At 49.4% G+C, this 20,919-nt stretch overlaps 6 protein-coding genes across 6 annotated transcripts; 3 read left to right on the top strand and 3 right to left on the bottom strand.

Moving 5' to 3' along the window:
- Positions 1–215: 215 nt before the first annotated feature.
- Positions 216–3,329, top strand: RhiXN_00574 (SH3 domain-containing protein; the record flags this gene model as incomplete). The annotated part of the gene is made up of 9 exons (XM_043320393.1): positions 216–282; positions 341–393; positions 442–540; positions 594–650; positions 705–1,393; positions 1,910–1,919; positions 1,972–2,028; positions 2,088–2,123; positions 2,172–3,329. 9 exons carry the CDS (start codon positions 216–218, stop codon positions 3,327–3,329), a joined length of 2,226 nt encoding a protein of 741 aa, XP_043179405.1.
- A 353-nt stretch (positions 3,330–3,682) lies between these two features.
- Positions 3,683–4,291, top strand: RhiXN_00573 (uncharacterized protein; the record flags this gene model as incomplete). The annotated part of the gene is made up of 1 exon (XM_043320392.1): positions 3,683–4,291. One exon carries the CDS (start codon positions 3,683–3,685, stop codon positions 4,289–4,291), a length of 609 nt encoding a protein of 202 aa, XP_043179404.1.
- Positions 4,292–7,299: 3,008 nt separating this feature from the next.
- On the bottom strand, positions 7,300–11,009 carry RhiXN_00572 (aldo/keto reductase family protein; the record flags this gene model as incomplete). Its single annotated transcript, XM_043320391.1, has 16 exons — positions 7,300–7,447; positions 7,506–7,639; positions 7,697–7,836; positions 7,892–7,958; positions 8,013–8,083; positions 8,659–8,761; positions 8,813–8,905; positions 9,598–9,725; positions 9,785–9,900; positions 9,959–10,086; positions 10,138–10,302; positions 10,360–10,505; positions 10,557–10,644; positions 10,698–10,797; positions 10,849–10,912; positions 10,970–11,009. The coding sequence occupies 16 exons, from the start codon at positions 11,007–11,009 to the stop codon at positions 7,300–7,302; spliced, it is 1,731 nt and encodes a 576-aa protein (XP_043179403.1).
- A 623-nt stretch (positions 11,010–11,632) lies between these two features.
- On the bottom strand, positions 11,633–13,687 carry RhiXN_00571 (uncharacterized protein; the record flags this gene model as incomplete). The annotated part of the gene is made up of 5 exons (XM_043320390.1): positions 11,633–12,845; positions 12,905–13,143; positions 13,193–13,359; positions 13,406–13,478; positions 13,526–13,687. The coding sequence occupies 5 exons, from the start codon at positions 13,685–13,687 to the stop codon at positions 11,633–11,635; spliced, it is 1,854 nt and encodes a 617-aa protein (XP_043179402.1).
- Positions 13,688–13,802: 115 nt separating this feature from the next.
- RhiXN_00570 (uncharacterized protein) lies at positions 13,803–14,936 on the top strand (the record flags this gene model as incomplete). Its single annotated transcript, XM_043320389.1, has 4 exons — positions 13,803–13,937; positions 13,992–14,279; positions 14,331–14,640; positions 14,701–14,936. 4 exons carry the CDS (start codon positions 13,803–13,805, stop codon positions 14,934–14,936), a joined length of 969 nt encoding a protein of 322 aa, XP_043179401.1.
- A 191-nt stretch (positions 14,937–15,127) lies between these two features.
- RhiXN_00569 (uncharacterized protein) lies at positions 15,128–20,745 on the bottom strand (the record flags this gene model as incomplete). The annotated part of the gene is made up of 13 exons (XM_043320388.1): positions 15,128–15,672; positions 15,726–15,821; positions 15,871–16,109; positions 16,175–16,328; positions 16,381–16,849; positions 16,900–17,175; positions 17,228–17,528; positions 17,579–17,719; positions 17,784–18,253; positions 18,304–18,476; positions 18,563–19,403; positions 19,453–19,694; positions 19,746–20,745. 13 exons carry the CDS (start codon positions 20,743–20,745, stop codon positions 15,128–15,130), a joined length of 4,947 nt encoding a protein of 1,648 aa, XP_043179400.1.
- Positions 20,746–20,919: the final 174 nt, after the last annotated feature.

The raw sequence follows: 20,919 nt of genomic DNA, 5'->3' as shown, positions 1-20,919 counted from the left end.
ACTATAGAGTATGTTTGCTCTCGCTTGCGCGTATGTACATGTATCTTCACGATGCGATAGCCACCGGGCCATCGCGTCGCGATCAGGCTAGACCGCGACTACCACAGTATCACGAGTCACATTCATATAAAAGGTATAACATCATCGGAACACTATTTGTCCCATTTGATTTATATACAGTTACCCTTTTCCAGAATCTTAAAATACGATATCCTATGGGTCCACCTATCCAAGTATTCCTCACATCAATCGCGTCGGCTCCAGCCCTGAGACAACGGCAAGGTTAGTCTTTGGGATATTCAATGGGAAATAGATATGGTATTCAGACACACTCCTATAGAGCAACTTCTTCGTGTGCTCCAGGTCAAGAAAATCCCCTTTACCTCTTATGATGTACGTACTATTTGTCGTCTGAATCACACGCCTTACCCTCAAGGCTAGCTCGCTGCAGACGAAGAAGCAAAGAAATTATGGAGGAGGAAGGCGCCGAGCAATAATTCGACTCTTCCTGGAATCTTGGTGGGAGGGGAATTGGCTGGGGTAAGTAATGTCCCCGTCGGAACGCCCAGCTCGTGTGGTGACATTGAATACAGACATATGCGGAGTTTGAAGAGGCCGTCGAGTTTGGAGAATTAGACCGATTCTTCAGGGTAATTTTGTATTCAGCTTTTATTTCAAGAGCGTATATATTGACATTTGTATAGCTCAATGAATCTTGGGGAGAAGAAGATGAAGCATTTGCTCCTACATCCGTACCCCAGAAGCCAATCGCGGTTCCTGGAGTAGCAACACCATCTCAAATTACTGGCCAGAGTCCATCTTTCGCCCCCTCGGCATCTAAGCCTTTGAAGAAATCAACGCCTCGTACAAAATCGATTGACGTTGGAAGTCAACTGGGGTTTGGGTTGGAAGGAGTCAAGCTCACCGAGGAAGAAATGCTTGAATTAGTTGAGAGTTTAGGGCTGGATGGGGATGATGCGGGCGAATTGGTCAAAGGGCTCGGCCTATCATCCTCCAAAGCGACATCCAGAAAGTCTACTTTTGATAACCCTCCGGCCCCTTCGACATCACAGACAGATACAAAGACAAACGCTTCTTCCGAGTCGACCGAGACTTCGACTCCCACCGACACCACTACAGCTCCAAGTGACGCAACTAAACCTAACTCTAAAGATCGACCATCCGCGACCGGGGAGTTCTCCGCTGGGCGACGATCAAGCAGTGTGCCTGAGAACAAGGACACGGCCACCAAGACAGCACCTGACAGTTTAGCATTGACAACTGCACTTGAGGCGAATGAGACGGCATCTAAAGACGTTCCCACTGATGAGTGGAGTCATAAGGTAAACATTCCGGGAACATCCCCGGCCGTTGCTGTTCCTAGCGATGCAGTGTGACTTCCATCAGCGACTAATGATGCGATGAACACGCTCAATTGGTAGCTCCTAGACAACACTGCACATAGTCAAGCTGTATCAAGTAATTCAAGACTGAAAGGGGAAGTTAAGGCGCGATGTAAACCCCGTTGATTGTATGAGTAGTTATAGAACGGTTTGATAATTGGAGATCGTTGTGCAGAGACCGGCCTGCGTTTGTAAATTACGTATGGTTCTCGCCCCTGAAAGGACGATCGAAGCCTGTCACGTGAGCAAATCTTGTGAAGCCCCATGCGAAGCAACTTCTATTGCGCAGCCTGTGCTTGACCTCCACCGCAACAACATAGGCCCACTCTTTTTTCTTGTACGTCTAAATTGCCCCTCGCCCATCCGATCCCACCATCACCTGTACACCACCATCGATTTGCATTAAACTTAAATAAAGATTATTTACAGGCTCAATCCTCTCTCGTATTTCGTTCCTCCTGTTTTCTAGATATCTTCGATTCGCATCTGTACTTATCCAAATCCAGTCTCATAAATGTAAGTTGGTCCCCTTCATCCAGAAGCTATAGGCATGCTGACATGCGTATAGATGTCCCCTTATTATACTGGTCCTGTTCCCACTGCTCCACGATTCTGGGATATGAAGGTATGTCCGATTCAACTTTGTTTTCGCATCGGGTTCTAATCGGGCATCGTACCGACTAGGCTGCTACCGCTGCCTCCGACAGTTCACTTGATAGGGTATGTGATTCGTGGCACGGGACTGATCGTGTTCTCACTGGCCCCAAGGCCTACCATGTCCCAGGCCATTTTGATATGCGTTCTTCAAAACGAGACTCACCGGAAATCGTTTCTTCTCCCGAGGCATCCCAATATTTTACTCCAACCATGCATCAAGACGGTTTCAAATCCAGCCCTCCTTCAAGCGTTTATTGTACTCCCGAGTCGATCCAAAGCTCCCCGGAACGTCGTGTAGCAATGTATAGACAAACAAACCCCGAATCACCCTCGGCCTCACCGTCTCCTTCCCCGACGGAGAGCATGTTCTCGCGTCTGTCGCGCCCCGAAAGTGCTACGTCGTTTGTCGAATCCGTTGACGACTTCCACGGTAATAAGCGCTCGCCTCAGCGTCAGCGCTCCATTATCCCATCGCTCGTGGTAACTGATTACGATTCCGATGAGGAACATGAGCCCAAGGTGGATGCCTCACCCATCCGGGAGACCTTTATAATGCCGGCCCATCAGCGATCAACGGACTTGCGCGTAGATGCGGTCACATTCCGTCCCAATCCTGCACGTGATCACCGACAAATCACCACTGTCCCATCACCATCCATCAACGGCGGAGCCACTCCAGTCGTGCGACCTCAGGCGAGGGTCGTTCCTCAGTATCCATTGCCTCCGCGCTCGTACCCATATCCTACTCAATCGATGCCTCAGCCCCCGCGCCCAGTTCTACCTGCTACGGTTGCTCCTCGCTACAAACAGGTGCCGGCCTTCCAGGTGGTTCCAAGGCGATTCCCGACACCCAAACCGATTCTTGCGATGCGGATGGCTGGTGCACCACAGTCGGTTATGCAACCTGTACAGGCCGCGCAGCCGCTGCAGTACGCGGCTCAGCCTCGGGTAGCCAAGAACCAGACCCAACCGCAGCAACACTCCACTCTCTATGACTCACGCGGCCAGACTTTCGAGGGGAAACCTGTTCGCCCGGTGCAGCAGCGTGTGTCCGCTATGCCACTTTCGAGTGTCCGCCACTTGTGGCCAGCTACTGGCGTGTCCTTGCCCAATGCGGAAGCCAACTCGAGTGTTTGGCACCCCTCTTTCCAGGAAGCTCAATCTATCATCTCAATCCAGCAGGCTCGGATTCTTAAAGGCTTATCCAACGGCGTTCCCTACGGTGGAGGCCTCTACCTCCCTATCCCTTTTGACGAAAACCTCCCTTGAATGCGGTAATTTTTGTAACACTTTGTACAGGATCACGGATACGGACTGCAGTATCGTTAATTCTCGGTCAACTTTGGACTGTTCATAGCACTTTTTTCTTCTTTCCGATCAACCCGTCCACTCTTTTGGCATCGTTATACTTTCTTTTCGCCGCTCGGTTCTAAACAACAATTGTGCCATTATCGTTTTGTTCTTCCCATACCCTACTTGCCAGTTTCCGTCGCGCTCTCTGCGATGACATGTATCAACCATAAACCCATATGTCATATTTGATTCACGGTTTGCGTTTGCCGTACCACTTATGTTGTGTGATATCAGTGGATCCCATCAACACGTGCGGATTGTACCTCATAATGAACAACGACCTCGATCTGCAGAGCATCCTTGGTGAACCACGTAACTCGCCCAAGTTGAAGGCCCTAATTCAACAGCTTGGTTCACTTGCTACTCCACCTGTCACTTCACCTGCTCCTGATTCCAAAACCTACGCTGGTACCACCTACGATAATTACTATGACATCGGGATCAGCCTTATGTTCACCCATCCGACAAAGGGCTCGAATATCGACGAATATGTATGCGACTCGATCGATGTGATGAATGTCCCAGATGCAGAGGTTGGAAATGCCCGAGCAGCGAAAACATCTTCTCGGTACCGCCCGTTTCCCGGTCTACCACTCCCGCTCTCAAAGCGGGACCCTTCTGTTGCGGCAGATAGTACATCTCGTACGAAATCTTTCACCCTCAAACCCACCTCTGTAGGCGCCGAATTTGTCCAGTACTTTGGGGAGCCTGGGCGAAAAGGAGGAGGAACGGGGTCCGCGGGACCTGGCATATGGTGCGACTGGCCGGGACAAGGCCTCATGGTGGAATTTGGCGGCGACGAGGCGCGTGGTCCGAGTGCGTGGGAAACGGGAGCCAAAGCCGTATGGAGCGTGGTAACACTCTTCCGTCCGACTTGAATTCAGAAGTGGTGTACATGTGCATGTAGCATAGTGTAATGTGGGCGCGGCGTGCCGGACGCATGAATTGATTTGTGAACTCGTCAGGTTGACCCAGCGGGATGAGTAATCTCACCTCGGGGCCGATGGGGCAAGTCATTGGCGGGTTCGCATCAGGTTCGGCATGCCTACCGAATATTGGTTGTCGCGATCTGTCCATGCACAAACACTAAAATTTCAGCAGTAGCCGCCCCGAGGGTTGATAACAATTATAGCTGATGTATGTTCAACACGATTGGAACACGCATGATGAAAAACTTTAGGATGGGCCATTTTAGGACACCGACGTAGACAAAACGTGTCAGCCACGAGCCTATGAGAAATCGCGGATCTTCTTTGGCTAGGGACCCAGTCTAGCTATTCCAGTCCGAGTAAAAACCACGAAACTGTCGCTGCGCCTGTCAAAAACTTGAATTCTATGGGGCGTGATGACCACGCGAGGAATGAAACGAGGACGATGTGCACATATAGGAGGTGCATGAGGGTATGCATAAACATGCATACATGCTTTGCAGATCGAGGATATAATTCATCGCCTAAGCGACGTTGTATCGTGAGTAAATCCTCCTGTATTTGGCATTTCTCAATTAACATTGTGTATACGGCGTAACCCGAGTATGGGTGAACCTATACGCGTTAGTCGAGTCGACCGCATAGGTTTAGCTCCTAACCGCACATGACAAAACCAGGTCTCTCCAGGCAGCTGTCATGCGCCTCTTTTGCCCTCACCGAAATCTAGCGCCTTACCCTCAGAGCGTAGTTACAAACTCTAGGTTCCGGATTGACCTATAGGGGATGTGCTGAAGTTTTGGCAGCATCGGGCCAAGTGGATATCTTCCATCACAAGCGAGAAAGAATCGCCGAGCACGGCATCATGCGTACTTTGCCACTCCTACCCCGGGGCCCGGCTCTCAAGCCATGGCCAGGGTACGTTACCATAAGGATGCCTAAAACCGGAATGAGCAATATGAGAACCGATACAACATTTGGAAGTTACGAGGCAAGTTAGGGCGACCACCCTCACTCGGTTACACCAGTCCGAGTGTGGGGACATGTATACGTATACGAGCTCCGGCAGTAAGAAAGCCGCTTAGGTCATCGACTCACTTCCCTTAATTGTATCAGCGTCAAGCGTACAAGTGTCGTGAGCTTTTGTAAGGTCCAATATATCCAGTCCTGAACAAACTGACAACCACTGATCTGTTCCCTTTCAGAAATCTACGTTTGATAGGACGGTCAAACGAACCTGAAGTGTCGTAGAGGAGGAGATTAACGTTACTTGAACTCAGACACAGAATATGATATTGCATACATCTAGTTCGTAACAATCAATTGAATGACCGTGGATAGCTTACTTGTCTACTGCGGGGAAGAGACTAATGTCAAGCAGAACTACCGATCTTCCGTTAAGATTCATTTTATTCACGACCCTGCCCTGGATACTTAATGCTTAACCATCCCCTTGTTCTAGAATGCACCCACGGGGCAATTGCTCTAAATGTATACCATTCAAACAGACGGTACTTGATACACTTCTTTATCACCAGAGGTCATTGGGGAATAAGCGGTGATTGATCCACTTGATCAAGCACATGGCTATCACCAATGCACATGGTACTTATCTTGTTCAAGCCTCAAGACCCCTTCCACGCGTCCTGAGATCAGCTTCCGTCTTATGCACGTTCTCGTCTAGGCTCTTAAAGTCGATCCTCAGTAACTCACGCACCTTGGCCGAGCTAAGATGTTGCGAAGGAGACCCTTACTCCCACTGGATGTCCTCCGGGGGCAATGAGTCGACAATATAGCCACTGATTTGTCAATCTGACGATGCCCTATACTTGTATGTATCTTGCCAACAATAGGGTTTCCCCGAGACTATGAATCACTAGCTTACGACGTCCGAGCTCCTGGAACCAAACGATATTTGAGCTGAATAACTTTATCGACATAGGCAAGGAGGTACTGGCCTATGTGCGAATTCGAACGATTAAAAGATGAACGTAAGATGAACGTGATAAAAGTTGGGCGTTTCTTCATTGGAATGAAGAGCATTGATGGTGTATTCAAGCTATCACCTAGCGTAGAAATCGACGAAAGACCTGATGGTTGCGTTTGGGCAAGATCCTAACACAGTTACGTATGGATGGTATGATGCTCACCGTCGGAGCGTTAGTTGTAACAATGCCCTGCCTGAACATATCACGTACTTGAACCTGTCCCGGTATGATTTGACAAGTTTAAATAGATGGGTCCCTTCTGGCTTTGGTCAGATAATTTCCTTGCAAGTATGCTGATCCGTGTAGAGTCAGGTGAACTAGCTCGGCAGTAATGTCTTCCAATACACTGGTTAGTGTATGCTGAGGAATGCGTTTATACCAGTCAATTCTACCGTTGCGCAATTGATCTGTAGAAAGCACACAAGTCGTTGACTCTGCTTCTCACGTTGTCGCTGGGCTCCCTAGATGGTACAATTTTTCTCGCTGTTCGTTTGCGTGTAGCCCAACATGGTCATGCCATTAATATTGGTGGTAGGGTATTTCCCCTACTTTATCTAGTCTTGCTTCACGCCTACCCTACCTCCTTATGGATGCTTCCTCCTTTGTTTATCTCCGGTCGGACTAGGCTGTCAATGGTGAGATGCATTTCTGAGGTTGGTTTTGCATGGATTATGGCCCGATGAGTGGGTTACCTCGTTTGTGTGCGGTGCTTGTTATTTCTCGTAGACCTGCGTTCCAAAATAGGAACACTCTGGTGGTGATGTCTAACTGAAGCCTATTTCAGCGCTCGAACCCCCTCTATGGGTTGCCAAGCTCGCTTAGGTCACCTCCTTCGTTGAGGCAACGAAGATCATATAGATACTTTCTTGTGAATGAAACCTCTATTGCCATTATCAAACACAACAAATATGTGCGCATGGTAAGAGTGTTTACAGATTGTAGGAGATCAAAACAAGGGTAACATCTAGAAGCTTATCGCCAGACGGTTTTCATCACTTCTTCAGGATACCGGTCCCCGGATATAGGGTTAGCTCCAATTATATGCGTGATTTCTTCTGACTCTTGTTTACTCAATTCGATTGAAGCTGCAGATGCGTTCTCGACAGTGCGAGCCGCGCGGCTACGGTTATAAATAATTGAGTTACGCTATGGAGAATAGTATGAATCCTGGTACTTACGTGGAGCCTGGAATGGGGACTACATGTTGCCCGAGAGAGGAGACCCAGGCAAGGCTGAGCTGAGCAGGTGTGATGCCCTTCTTTTCAGCGAGGTCCTTCAATGCGTTCACTAGTTTTACGTTGTTTTTAAAACTCTGCGAGTTGGAGAGGTTTATCAGTGAGATAACTCTGAACCAAACCAAAGTGATCACCTCCTCTTGGAACCTAGGAAAACGACTGCGGTGATCGTCCTTGCCTAGTTCGGCCGGGTTTAGCTTTCCGGTTAGTGCCCCTTGACCGAGTGGACTATATGCGGCTATGACTGCGCCAATCTCGGCGGCCTTGGAAATTACTGGCAATCAACCGAATTAGCACTTCAATCCTACCTCCGAAAACCAGAAGCGCACCTTTGCGAGTCTCCTCTTCATAGCTCCAAAGCGAAACCTCTATCTCTACGGCCGCCACCTTACCAACCTACCTCTATTGTGTCAACATTCGTCCAATAAAAGATAAGGCGCATATATGTACCTTGCTTGCTCGTTCAAGCGTAGCTGCGGAACATTCAGACAATCCAATTGATCCAATACTACCCGATTCGACTGCAGAATCCAGTATTTGAGTATAAAGAACAATCAATTGTGAATCGGAACTCACCGTGTTTATTAAGCTCGCTTATGGTTTCTTCATAGAGACATTGGGGTCAACCCTTTTAGAGCCCAAAGCATTGTCAACTTGATTCACACATATCACATCCAAGACTTACCGCGCAGGCTCGAACAGATCGATCTTCTTGTTAGGACCAAGTTTTTGAATGATATTACTGATGCTACGTTCCAAACCAGCAGGACTGGTTTCATAAAATGAGTAAATTTATATAATTGTCTTAGTAGGCATTAAGCTTTACTTACGAACAGTCTTGGGAAAAACTATGCCCCGAAAAAACAGTTGCACCCTAGTGGGGGCATTGGTCGTAAGGACCGATTTTTGTCACTCCAACGGTCAAACTTGCCTTCACTGAAAGAAAAGTCCGCTCAGCGTATTCGGGGTACTTGGTAAAGAATCTGTTTAGTAGTTCCAGATTGGCTGTTGTGTTTGGCCATGTCCCATAAAATTCTCCTGTGGAGTGATTGAATGTGTATGCGTTCGAATAACCACACACAAAGTTGTTACATACAAGCGTTGAGGAAAACCTTAACTCCAGGAGGAGCTGCATTGATGCCCGCAATGATTGACTCAAAACATTCTTCGTCAGAAGGGGGCTCGGGCACCCAAGACATCTACACGCACTTGTTTATCGTATTCGGGATATAACTGTAGATTATACTTACCGACATTAATCCGTGTCCGATTTTAACAATGGGGGTCCCAGCTATAGTTGTTGTCTGTATCATTGTTATTTGGTGAGTAGATTTGGTGAGAGACTATGGATGATCCATCAGCTATATATATACTACAGCTATGCGATAGGTGGAGTATTCGTCCATCATTTTCTACTGGTATACGCGCGTCCTTAGTGTACAGTAAGTCTTTAGCTCAGCAGACCACCAGGATATTGCGTCCGATCGTAAGAAAAATGACGCAGAGTCCAAACATTGCTCGCTCTCCTGTCATCTCACGGGTAGGTACAAAGCCAATTGCGGCAAAATGATACCCGCAATCACTGCGGATCAAATACCATGTATTACGAACCTAGTGCCAGGCGGCAAATGTCACTCCCGAGGTGGAGGTGGAGGCCGCGGAGGTTAAGCCCGTGGTGAAGTGGACTCGTAATCCATTTGCGGTTATGCAGCGCGTACGGCCCGAAAAGAGACCCAAGCCCTTAACTTCTCTGTAAAATTCACCGGGGCTTGAGACTACGAATCTTGCAAATTCAAGCGAATTTTGCGTTGTCTGGTAGTTTATACCAATTAACCAAAAATAAATAATATCGTGCCTGTTATTTGCATTTAAAGACAAATACAACCCAGTGTAATTTAGGTTGAGTATGCATGTATCTACTGTCATGATTAAGTCATTTGAATTAACTTTGGTATACTTTACATGTGTATAGCTATCTTGTTTACGCTTCCACACCCCACCCGCGGCGTCTCAGCCCCTCCTCTGTATCACGAACACTTTCTTCAAGTCCTTTAAAATGAATTCCGAGCACACTGGTCGCCTTGCTGGCATCGTATCTGCTGTGAACAAGGCCCTTCCCCGAACCAGGGGTACCACGCGGGTGCGGAGGCGCAAGGACATCCACTAGTGAGCACCAAATATCAGTTGAACAGTCATTTGAAAGAAGACGAGGGAGAACGTACAAGCATCTTGCCAGCACAAGGTGCCTCCAGAAGTAATGAATCGTTGTCCTCCTGCTTCTGGGTTCTCTAGAGCCCGCACGTGAGCAAGCGCAACATCTCGTACATCAACAAAGTTCCTATAAGTTACAAGCATATCAGAACCTCTCGGGGAGGGACCGAAGTGTTTAGACCTACATGTTGGAGGAAAGTAGCGTCTCCTTCGTCAGATCAGCTTCCTTGGTATGCAAAATCTTGTATAGCATCGCAACCGAGGTGTTCAAACTCTCAGGATTCGATACTTGGTGTAGAATGGGGCCAAACACCTACGCAAAACGTCAATCAACCGTCGTGAATGAAAAAATAGGCAAGTATACCATCGGTGGGTTAATAGTCGCGATATCGAATTTGGGCTTTCTCTCCTCCAAAAATGCCCATGCAGCTTTCTCAGCCAACGTTTTGCTTGCGCGGTACTTGTCTCCTCCAGCCGCGGCCTTTCCTTTAGTTTCGACTTCGTCGAGGGAGAATATGTTCCAGTTATCCTGTTGAGGAGTTGATCAATTGCGTGTCGAGGGGTTGGGCATAACGTGGGTACGCACTTCAGTAAAGACAGTTCCGCTCGGCTTGGATCCGTCCATGATAGCTGCCACGCTCGAAGTGATCACTATTCTCTGGACGTTGGGTGCATACTTGTGAACACTGGCAAGAATCCCAAGAGTTCCTTTGACCGCGGGTTCGATTAGAGCTAAAAATACAAAAATCAGTCGAGGTAGCAGATAGATAAACTGGCACACACTTTGTGGATCATCGGCCTGGAAGTGGAACGGAGAAGCAGTATGGGCAACTGCATCTACGCCTTTAACAGCCTCGTCAAAGGCTCCTTCCTGTAAACACTCCGATAAATACATCGTAATGTATGCACGGTGAATGTACGAACCTTGGCGATATCCTCAACAATTACATATTGGAATTTATCTCCATAATTTTTGAAGAGATCGGTGAGATAGTCACCCTTGGATGCAGAACGGACAGTCCCTCTGCTCGAAAATCAGAAAAAATAGGCCAAGTCTAGGGCAATATACGCCTACCTGACAGTGTACCCCTCCTCCAAGAAGGTCTTGACAACCCAAACGGCAATAAATCCGCTCGCACCTACGTCCCACTCAGATTAATAAACCATATATCGAACGATAGGCGTGAGAAGCCAACCAGTTACAAGGACAGTCGCGGGTGCTTTAATGGCAGTCATATTTTTGGTGGATGTCTAGCTGATGGATAAATTCTGCAGGTGGGCTTAAAGGGGCGTTGGAAAAATCCAAGCTTTATATATGCAACGAATCGTCTCCTTGCCTTCCTTCCTAAAACTGCTTATCAATCGTTACTTTCATTTCGTCGAATGACGCGACGACCCAGATCCGGGCCGGTGGAGGTCTCGGTGGAGGTCAAGTGGAGGAATATACTTCACCTAATGATATCAAACAAAGCCTCCACAAAAGCTATAAAAAGATACACTTTGATTGATTGATTGACAAGGCTGTAACACTATTGTATCATGTCGTGTCGTGTCATGTTCCGATTCATGAGTCGAGGCCAAATTCGAACGAAGCAGGGGAGAGCATACGTGGGTGTAGTACAGGGTGTTCCAAATAACCGAACGGTGGAAATCAAGAAAAGGCTGCCAACTAGCCAGCGAGATATCGCCAATCTAGGTGGGGCTGAGCTACGAAAACAAACAAACAAGCAAGCAAGGACTCTAGGCATGTGAGAGAGAAAGCATCGAGCAGAGGAAAACAAACGATATAGCGGTCCGGATGATGTGCACATGCGCCACTCGAATTTGACTTGCACACTCCGAACTTCCCTCTCTCGCATCTAGGTGCTCCCATTCCGGCGCCTACCCGAGAAGTCTGCGCTGCTCCCGCTCCGTCCTTCTGTCAGTCGTGTAATAATGTCTGCGGCGGAGACATCAGGCCCGAATACAAACGGTTCTCCATTGTTGTCCCAGTCACGATCGCGATCGCGATCGCGTTCTCGTTCTCGTTCGCGAGGCCGGGGGAATTGTGAATGTGATTCACGCCTAGAAAGAGGTACGTCGGGAGATTTGGGTCCATTTCCTATGCCCGCTCCTGGAGTTACTCTGTCTCCACTACCACTCACAACACGATCCCTATCGGGCGACCTTGGCCCCATACCAGTTGTTACCCCTATGGGAATAGGCGGCGGAGACCGTATGGTCCCTCTCAAGTCTTCCGAATGCCTAAGTTTACTCGGACGTCGGGTCAAGCCAGGGCCTTCTCTTGCCGCTCCTCCAATCGTCGTAGCACTCGGGTATTGCACATATTGAGGAAATGATTGAGATTGCTGGGCGAATGCTTGGGCCGAGGGAGGTGCTGGCGGGGGTGGATTGGTCATCTGGACAGGTGGAGGTGGGTTATCACTTTGCCGCCTTCGGCCCGCGTTTGCGCCAACACCGGCACCGGGGCCGGCACCAGCGCCAGCATTTACCCCAGTACCAGTCATCTGCTGCTGCATATGTGCCGGGATGCTGGCTTGTGATTGGAGATGATGTGGGATAGGTGGTGGTGGTGGTATGTTGCTTCGATCGCGCTCCCCTCCGCCGGTGCCGGTACCACTGCTTGGACTGGTACCTTCTGCCATTAAATTTGGATGTGGAGCATTAGTTGCGAGCGCACTAGGGGGTCTGAAAATAGGAATTGGCTGCGTTCCGGCTGTGTTGGTCGGTCCCGTAAAATGACCGGTTGAATAGTGTGACTGGCCCGTATCTTGTCGGCTGATACCATAACCGGTGTGATAGGGTTGTTCGGGACTCGTCCCCACAGAGGGCTTAGGAAAATTGCGGGTACGGGCAGATGTAGGCGGAGGTGGTACGATAGGGGCGGGGGGAGGAGCATCCATACTTGTAGGTGAACTTGAGCGAGATTCAGGCTCCGAGTCAGAATCATGGGTACTCGTCGATTCGCGAGGAGACTGATAAGTCTGGACATTTGGAGATTGTGATAGATTTGGGGCAGGAGGAGGAAATGAGCTCGGGTCGAGGTTGTATGCGTTGACTAGCTCGGAGATCCTAATTAGACATGATCAGTGTAAGCGCTGAGCGTAATGGAGCGGAGGCGCGGGACCTACTCCTGCTCAATTTCGGGGAATATGGGCTTACGAGGGCCGCCTACACACTTGGCCGCGTGTGCAAGAATTACAAAGGGATTGACACCGGGAAGAGGATACTGAGGTGGACGGGGGAGGTTCTGGGCTGACTCATGGTCTAGGGGCATGGTAGACACGAGGGTCATACGTCCACCCGCGGGGGTAATGGAAAGGGCATCATCTCCAAATGCACAGTTCAAAAAGTCAAATTTACCGCTGAGCTAGTGGGTGGTCAGTAAGGGTTAAGTAAGCAGAGGCGTATGGGGATACCTGAGGAACTGTACGAGGTATACTATGCCCCGGGCCGAGGGTACCTCGACGATAGAGGCGATCGCGCATGTCTTGCTCCTCGTGAATACGCATTATATGTCTGTCTTCTGGGCATGGCACAAAACACCATCGTCTATGTAGGAACAACTCGTGGTGGTTCGGACATACTATGTCATAGGTCAACGAGGCACCACAAACTATCCAAATGCTTACATGAAATAATATTCTGTGGATGAATCGCATTGAAAGCCTCGGGGACAAGGCCACGCTCCTTGAGCCATTCGAGCTGCAAGCAAATGAGCACCAGCTAGATCGGTCAATGGCTATGCCCACCTCGATCTCGTCCCAAGGTGACCCAGCAACGATAAGCGCCGTGTCGGGGGGAGTATTCGATGCTCCACACAACAGACACTTGCGCTGGTCGCGCTTTCTCACAAATTCTCTCATCTCCGGCGGCACATTGTACGCGTTACTTCGGTCATCGGTCCCTGCCATCGCAGTCGCTCGCCGGTCGATAGCACAAGCACGTGCAGTCACGTGCAATTCATCACGTGACATAAAATAACCTTTTTTGTCGAGCACACATTTGATCGTCTATTTACCTGAGCATATGCCTCGTCGACCTCGTCCAACTAGCCGTGCACCGCCAAAGCGATTGAGGGAGGATGAGGATGAAGGTGCCGATGGGAATGAGCGAGAAGATACACCTCGATTTTCCCAGTGGGTCCCAGAAGAAGAGCTAGATGTAAGCTCGAGCTTTCAGTGCCCAATTTAACTACACCTAACTTGTATCTCTCAGGCAGAAAGCGACGCTGAATCAGGGTCAGGCCTAGAATTTAACGAAGACTCTGAAGAAGAAGAAGAATCGGACTCTGGATCGACAGCATCATCCGACGGAGACTCGGATTCGGATACGGACTCGGGTTCCGAACCTGAAACCACCTCGACAAAACCATCCAAACCAGAGTGGGCAACCGCCAAACGTAAAAAAGACATAGCCAAACGCTCAAGCAAGCATGCACCCACTGAAATAACTTCAAAACGACCCGTTTCGAGGCACCGAACAGTTGTGGATGTACCTGTAATCGTAAGTCTGTCGAGCTGAGGCGCATACTTGTAAAATTTTGACGTGCAGTAGGAAACTCGGGACCCCAGGTTCACGCCTCTTACAGGACAACTGTCGCAATCTCAGTATTCCCGTTCCTACTCCTTCATAACTGATCTCCAAAAGAACGAAGCCGAATCCTTACGAGCATCTTTAGCTAAGGCTCGTAAACAGCGTGCACCATGGGAAACTATTGAGTCACTTGAACGGGCTCTCAAGCGGGCCGAGAGCGCTATCGAAAAGGCCAAGAGAGAGGAGAGGGAAAGAGCTGCTCTGGAAAAGGTCAAGAAGGAGGAAAAGGAGAAAAGACAAGGGGGAAAGGGGGCATGGTTTATGAAGAAATGTGAGTTCCTGATCTAGCTTGGAAGATGGACAGCCGCTTGAATAGTCTTGTACTACACAGCCGAGAAGCGAGAGCTCTTGCTCAAGGCCAAGTTTGATGACCTTGCTGCTAGTGGTGGCCAAAATGCTGTTCGAAAAGCAATCGACAAGCGCAAAAAGAAAATTACCCAGAAGGAGAAAAAGGCCCGGCCTTTTAGTAAAGCCCAAGCTAGGGCTTTCTCGCAGGGTGGTGGGTCTGGCAGCGGTAGCCAGCCAAATACAAGTGGTGGTCGCGACAAGAAGCGACGGCGCATCTGACCAACTAGCTTTTCGTTATGGACCAATGTAATCGTATTGTAACTGTATAATCCAGCTGGATAATGTAAAAGTAAAACTATACTGAAGAGTGAATAAAACAAGCGAAACAATAGGTATGGTACAGCGCACAAATGAACAATAAAATCCGTAGGAAAATAACAAAAAATGTCCAAGAAAAGCGAAGTTTTGAATCAGCTAGCCTTGGCTCCAGAGCTAATACTCATCTCTCGTTTGAGCTTCAGTGCTTTGGCAACTTGTTCCCTCATAGCAGCGAGCATCTCTTGCTGTCTAAGCAACTCGGCTGTGTCAAGTTCTGCCAGTGCCTCCACATCGATCATGAGGGCCTCAAGCGATGCGCTCCGCGTAACGGGTGCGTGCAAAGGTCCAGGTTCGGGGTCCTTCATCTCTACGCTTATGTTACTTGTTTGACTCTCGGTGCGTGCCAAAGCTAAAGTTGCCACCCTCTCAACCTTCTTCAAATCTAGACCAGCAAATTTCTCAGCCAAAGGTAGAGATTTGACTCGTCTGAGGCTGGGTGAGTCTACTGGAGATTCATTATCGAACATATCAGGTGCTGGGCCAGCTGCTCCGGGTGTGCTGGTCTTGGAAGGAAGTCCTTTTTGGTGAGAGCGGAAAGCGCGGATAGAGGTGGTTGGTGTAATCGTCCGGTCGCCATCATCTAAACTTTCGCGATCCGAGCGGCGACGTTTGAGTGGCCGCCGAGATGGGGTAGACTCTAATAGCCGATATATAAAAGTATTCTCACTGCGCAGCCGATTTGCTACTCACCGAGCTCAGCGTTCACATCCATCACTGACGGCACCTTGGACCACGACCGTGTTCGACGCACGCGCTCCGGTAATCCAGCCTTGACACTCTTCGGTGCTAATTAGAAAAGTTAGTCCAAATTCTACTTATTCATGGCGAGACGTACTTGTACTGGTGTCGGCCGCAGATGTATAGACACTCTTCCCCGAGTCACTAGACCATCGTCTAAGCACATCCTGCACGCGAGGAACCTCGACTACCAAGGTCATGCGTTTTTTTCTGGTTGGAAGGGACATTGTAATATCGGGCAAATCGACGAGATCGTTATTCAGCAGGTCAGAAATGTCGCCCGAGTTATCGCCACCCATTGACTCGTTAGCTAGGCTCTGATCCTTAGCCTTGGGGCTGGATACATCAGACAAGGGCTGTAATGTTCCGGTTGGGGACCAGGCGGGAGGAGAATATCATACTTGCTCGGCGAGTAGAATGTCGACTCTTTGGCTGCTAATCCGGAAGTGAAACTGGGCCGCGAAGCGGGGCTAGGGAAGCGTATTGTAGACAGCGCTCCACCAATCTCTGGGTCAGCAATGAATAACCCTTTGGGACGTTTGCTGGGCTCCATAGCTAAGGGAAGGAAGAATCAATACCAATCTTTTTAACGTAGGTGATCACTGACCATCATCATACTTGCGTTTCCGAGGCGATTCGCATATAGGCAGGGCTCGCGAAGGAGTTGAAACAGCAGTGTCTATTTCAGGCTGGCTATCAGGAACGCACTGAGAGCCTTGCGCCTGGGGTTTATTGGTCGGTTCAGGAGTCTTTGATCTAAGGCGCTGAGGAGGCTCGTATACAATTGTGTCTTCGACGGCATCCAAGTCATCCGCCAGCTGGTCAATGTCTTCCGCACTCGAGCCAACAGTCCCCTCTGGAGCTCCAGCAAGTTCCCTTGCGGAATCCTGGATAGTCTCTGCTGTGTTCGGTTGAGTCTCTGTATTCGATTCCTGGGCAACTAGCAAGACATCCTGTTGTGGAACACTCGCATCAACCTTATCCATGTTCGTATCGGTCTTTTCGACACTCGTATTAGGCGAATTCATATTCGTATCCACGATCCCGGCGTTTCCACTAGATTCTGAAACCTGTGACTAACCAAACCATAAATGCCCTAGTTGCCAACTAATTCGCGAAAACTCACCTGCTCCTCTAATTGAGTACCCAACGAGATCCCGCCTTCCATCAGTTCCTCGACATTCATAATCCCTCGCAAGCAAGGTTTCAAAGTCTCGGGCACCGATACACCGCTGCCGTGGAACTTTTGGTTCCAGAATAAAGAGAACGCAAGTGGACCGGCTCCCGGTGGTGGGATACGCGTAAATGCCGATGCAAGGAAAGGAGCGAATTTGTCGAGGTCAATGGCTGAAGCAGGGAGAGATGTGAGACCTTGCATCGCGTGTGCGTAAAAGAGGATGGGCTGAAAGGAGTCGAGTCAGCATAACTGTCATTGCGACTAGGCAGGAACGTACACCGTCATTGAACTCCTGATCGCTTAATACAAACTGCTCGTCCTGGATCCACACCATCATTCCGTTCTGAACAGCGTCAATGATTTCGAGGCAGATCGCGTCGGGAGTAAGGATGTTCTTTAGAGCCGAAATGAGTTCCATGACCGCCTCCATCGTGTTAGGAGAAAGACAAGACCCGTATTCTCCTCGGAGTCGATCATTTGCCATTGCTAACAGGCTTTGGAATGTCGAATCTGATTCAGTGATGGACAGTTCGGGGAATGAGAGGAGAATAGAAAGGGGTCGGAGGGTCAATGCAGTTCTAAATGTCAAGTCAGAGAAAGCGCTACAAGTTGTTAAGAAAAGACTCACGGAATGCTAGACGCCTGCGCGCCAGCAACCATATTCAACAGGCTGGAAAACGCCTGGTCTCCTTCACTCATCACAAGTGCATGAGCCAAATTAGACCAAGCAGTCCAATCGTCTTCGGAAAGAACCCAAGTGTAGCTTTCACTAAGTATCCGTTAGCCGAGTATTCTTTAGGATGCACAAGGCCATTTTCCCTCCGCAAACTCACTTGAATGGCACACCACACAACACTAGTCCAGCCTCGAAATTCAATTCTTCCGGGTACTTACCCACAACCCCAGCATACACGCTGCCCCAGAGGGTTTCAGGAAGGACGTCGCACAGAGTATCGGCACTATCCAACGCCCCACTCGCAAGGACTTCAGCCAGCAACGTGACCCATGCCTCGCGTACGACCTTCTTTCCGAGATCTGGTGGGCGCTGGGCCAAGGTTTGAATCAAGTCGGCTGAAAAGTCAGCGAGAAGATTGTTCGATGACAGAGGATTAAAGAAAACTTCGTGCACCACACGCCACAGGCGTCGCACAAAATTCAGTGTAATAGACATTTGTTGCGGGTCGTCGTATTTGCTATTAGCGAACGCCGTTAATGCTTCGGCTATTGAGACAAAGCAGGGAATATGTTCTTTGACGTGGGTCGTTACGAGAAGAATGGCTCGCCAGGTTGTGAATAGGAGCTCCTGCGAAGAAATGTTAGCGCATATATGCGTAAATTCAATCTGATACCTACTGGTGCTTCACCATCATTTGTCATTGGGACTGTGCCGGGGAATTGCTTCCAGGCTTGGAACAATAAGCTCCACTCGGATACACGTTCGTCCATAGTAAGTGGTCGAATATCCTCCGGCTTTATACCTTGTGCAATATTGCTATTCACAGCAATACTCAAAGCCTTCAGATCAGCTCCGACGAGCGGTTGGTCAACAGATTAGTTGGAACCACTAAATCCAGTCTATTAGACTCATCCTAACAGCAAGAATAAAACTTACGTTTACGATCAATCGCCAATGAGTTGCTTTCTACACTCGCATCTTCGTCACCCAGCAACCTTGCAAACAACTCGGGTGCACCGGCACAGTTCTCGGTAATCATTGCACGCACGGTACGAGCTATCCTACGGAGTCGACGATTTTTGACCGCCTCGCTCCGGTCCAAGGCACCCATCAGTGCAGCGACAACTCCGAACCCAACGTGCTCTACCACAACTTGGGCAATCAATTTCTCGTTCTTCAAGCTTTCTTCTCCTTCCCCGCGGGTAGAATCGTGTTCGTCAAACCGCTTCCACGCCCACACAACACAGCTCCACAATAATCCGCCCGCAGCACGAATAGCAGCCTTTTTGGCATTAAAGGCAATCATAGCGCAGGTGGCAATAGCAGTATGCACCGCGCCACATTTGAAAAAGTTGCGTTCCAAGAGAGTAACAAGGGATGCGAGGACCGAGAATGCCCAGTGAGGTGTATCTCCTACCCGGGGTCCTTGGGCCGACGGTTCTGGTCCGAACTGAGAGATGATGTCCTTGATCGCTTTGAGCATAACTGCGTTCTTTCCGCCCGTTTGGAGGTCGAACGCTTCAAGGACTACTTCGGATATCTTTCTACGAACTTCGTGGATGGGGGTCGGATCAAAGGTTCGTCCAGCATCATTGGACGAGACCTCTTCCTCTTCTTCCCAGTCAAACAATCCCTGGACTATCCCGCCCAACGAGAGAGCAGCGCGTTGACGGATAAGCATCATGGGAGATGAGAGGCATCGAATAACGTCCCCAATCAATGCAGGTAGCATTGGCCCAAGTATGCATGGATAATGCGTAGACAAACATTGCACGGCCTACATATAACAGTAAGTATGCAGCCAGACTGAAACACTATTGACTCACAGTCAATCCTTCTGAAGTCGAGCCCTTCTTTCCTTCGCGACCCAACTTGCCCTGGATAGCCATTTGGAGTGCGTCGAAAAGGGAATCCGCAATGCCAGGCTTCTTTAGTGTAGATAATGGAAGGCGGACCATTTGAAGAGCCCACAAGGCAGCCGTGTGGGTCTTGCGAGGATTGGGGGTGGGGAGGGGCATGGTGTTGGGGATGGATATCAAGACACTAAGCATGTCAGCCAATTCTTGGTCTACACATTGGGAGTCAGTCTGATTCATGCAAGCATACGGACAGTGCTCACCCGTAAAATGGGAAGAAATCGCAGGTTCATGGAATATTACTGCAAGTACTCTAATAGCCGATTGGGACACCAACGATAAATCGCGCGCATACTTGACCTCTGCAGCAGTAAGACCACGTCTCTGAGTTGGGCCCAAGGGGGAACCAGGTGGGGAAGATGAACCAAAAACATCGGAAGAATAGTCAGACGACCAGTCGTTGATTTCCTCGGCGTGATAGGGGCTTGGTGAGAAGGACGCAGGTCGAATAAGCGCACGCCCCACATCGCGAGAGAGCGCGATTGCTAATTCAGTGTGGTGCTTTCGAATAGGTTCGAGAAGTGGGAGGTCTGATGTGATTTCAGTTTCGGTCGGGCTACCGTCGGGATCAACGACCATTGCTTGTAGGCGCATTCGAACGAGCATGAGAGCATAGGCTTCGGCGATATCGTGAAGACTCATAGGGAGCGGACCATATGTCTCGCCATACTCTCCGTCAATTCGATTTGGTTGCGGGGTAATGGTAACAGATGAAACAATCGTCGAGACGGGGGAGGATAGGTACGTCGCACAGTGCAGAGGATTGTCTGGCATTGGAGTCATCTCTCGACCATGCTGAGGCGGTGCCTCGGGGGCAGCAGCCTCGAGCACAACCACTCGCTCAGGAGTCTTTGCTTTTAGAATAGACCGTGAAGCAATAAATGCCTGCGGCTTGGACGAGTAGGAAGGCAAAGCACGGAGAGGAGTAGTGTACACGTGATGCGAGTCTTTTTGCGCAAATGAGACTCGCTGAGTGCGGGAGCGCGTAAGTAAACTGGGTGGGTGAAGATTGGTCGGGCGAAGGTGACCCCGTGAGCGATTGGGCGATGACCGTGGGGAGGCCGGGGAACGTGGAGACCACTTGATCTGTTGTGGGGACACGGGAGGCCTAGGCGATGGCTGAAAGGCTTCTCGTAGCACCTTGGGCGACGCTGGAGACTGTGCGAACGGCACGTTTTCTTTCTCATATGGTCTGCTTGACATTGGCGGCGTCGGTAGTGACATATCCACTCTCCTATGAGGTTACGCAAAGTTAAGCATTTGCAGACAAATTCATAATAAGAGTTCTACATACGTCAAGCGTTTATCTTTCCTCCGAACCAACCGACTCGAATTATTGTAAGCTGAATTTATATAATTTTATACTCGAGACCGAAT

Source organism: Rhizoctonia solani, chromosome 4 (genome assembly GCF_016906535.1).
Source record: "Rhizoctonia solani chromosome 4, complete sequence".
Taxonomy (NCBI): Eukaryota; Fungi; Basidiomycota; class Agaricomycetes; order Cantharellales; family Ceratobasidiaceae; genus Rhizoctonia; species Rhizoctonia solani.
This window is presented reverse-complemented; position numbering and strand designations above follow the sequence as displayed.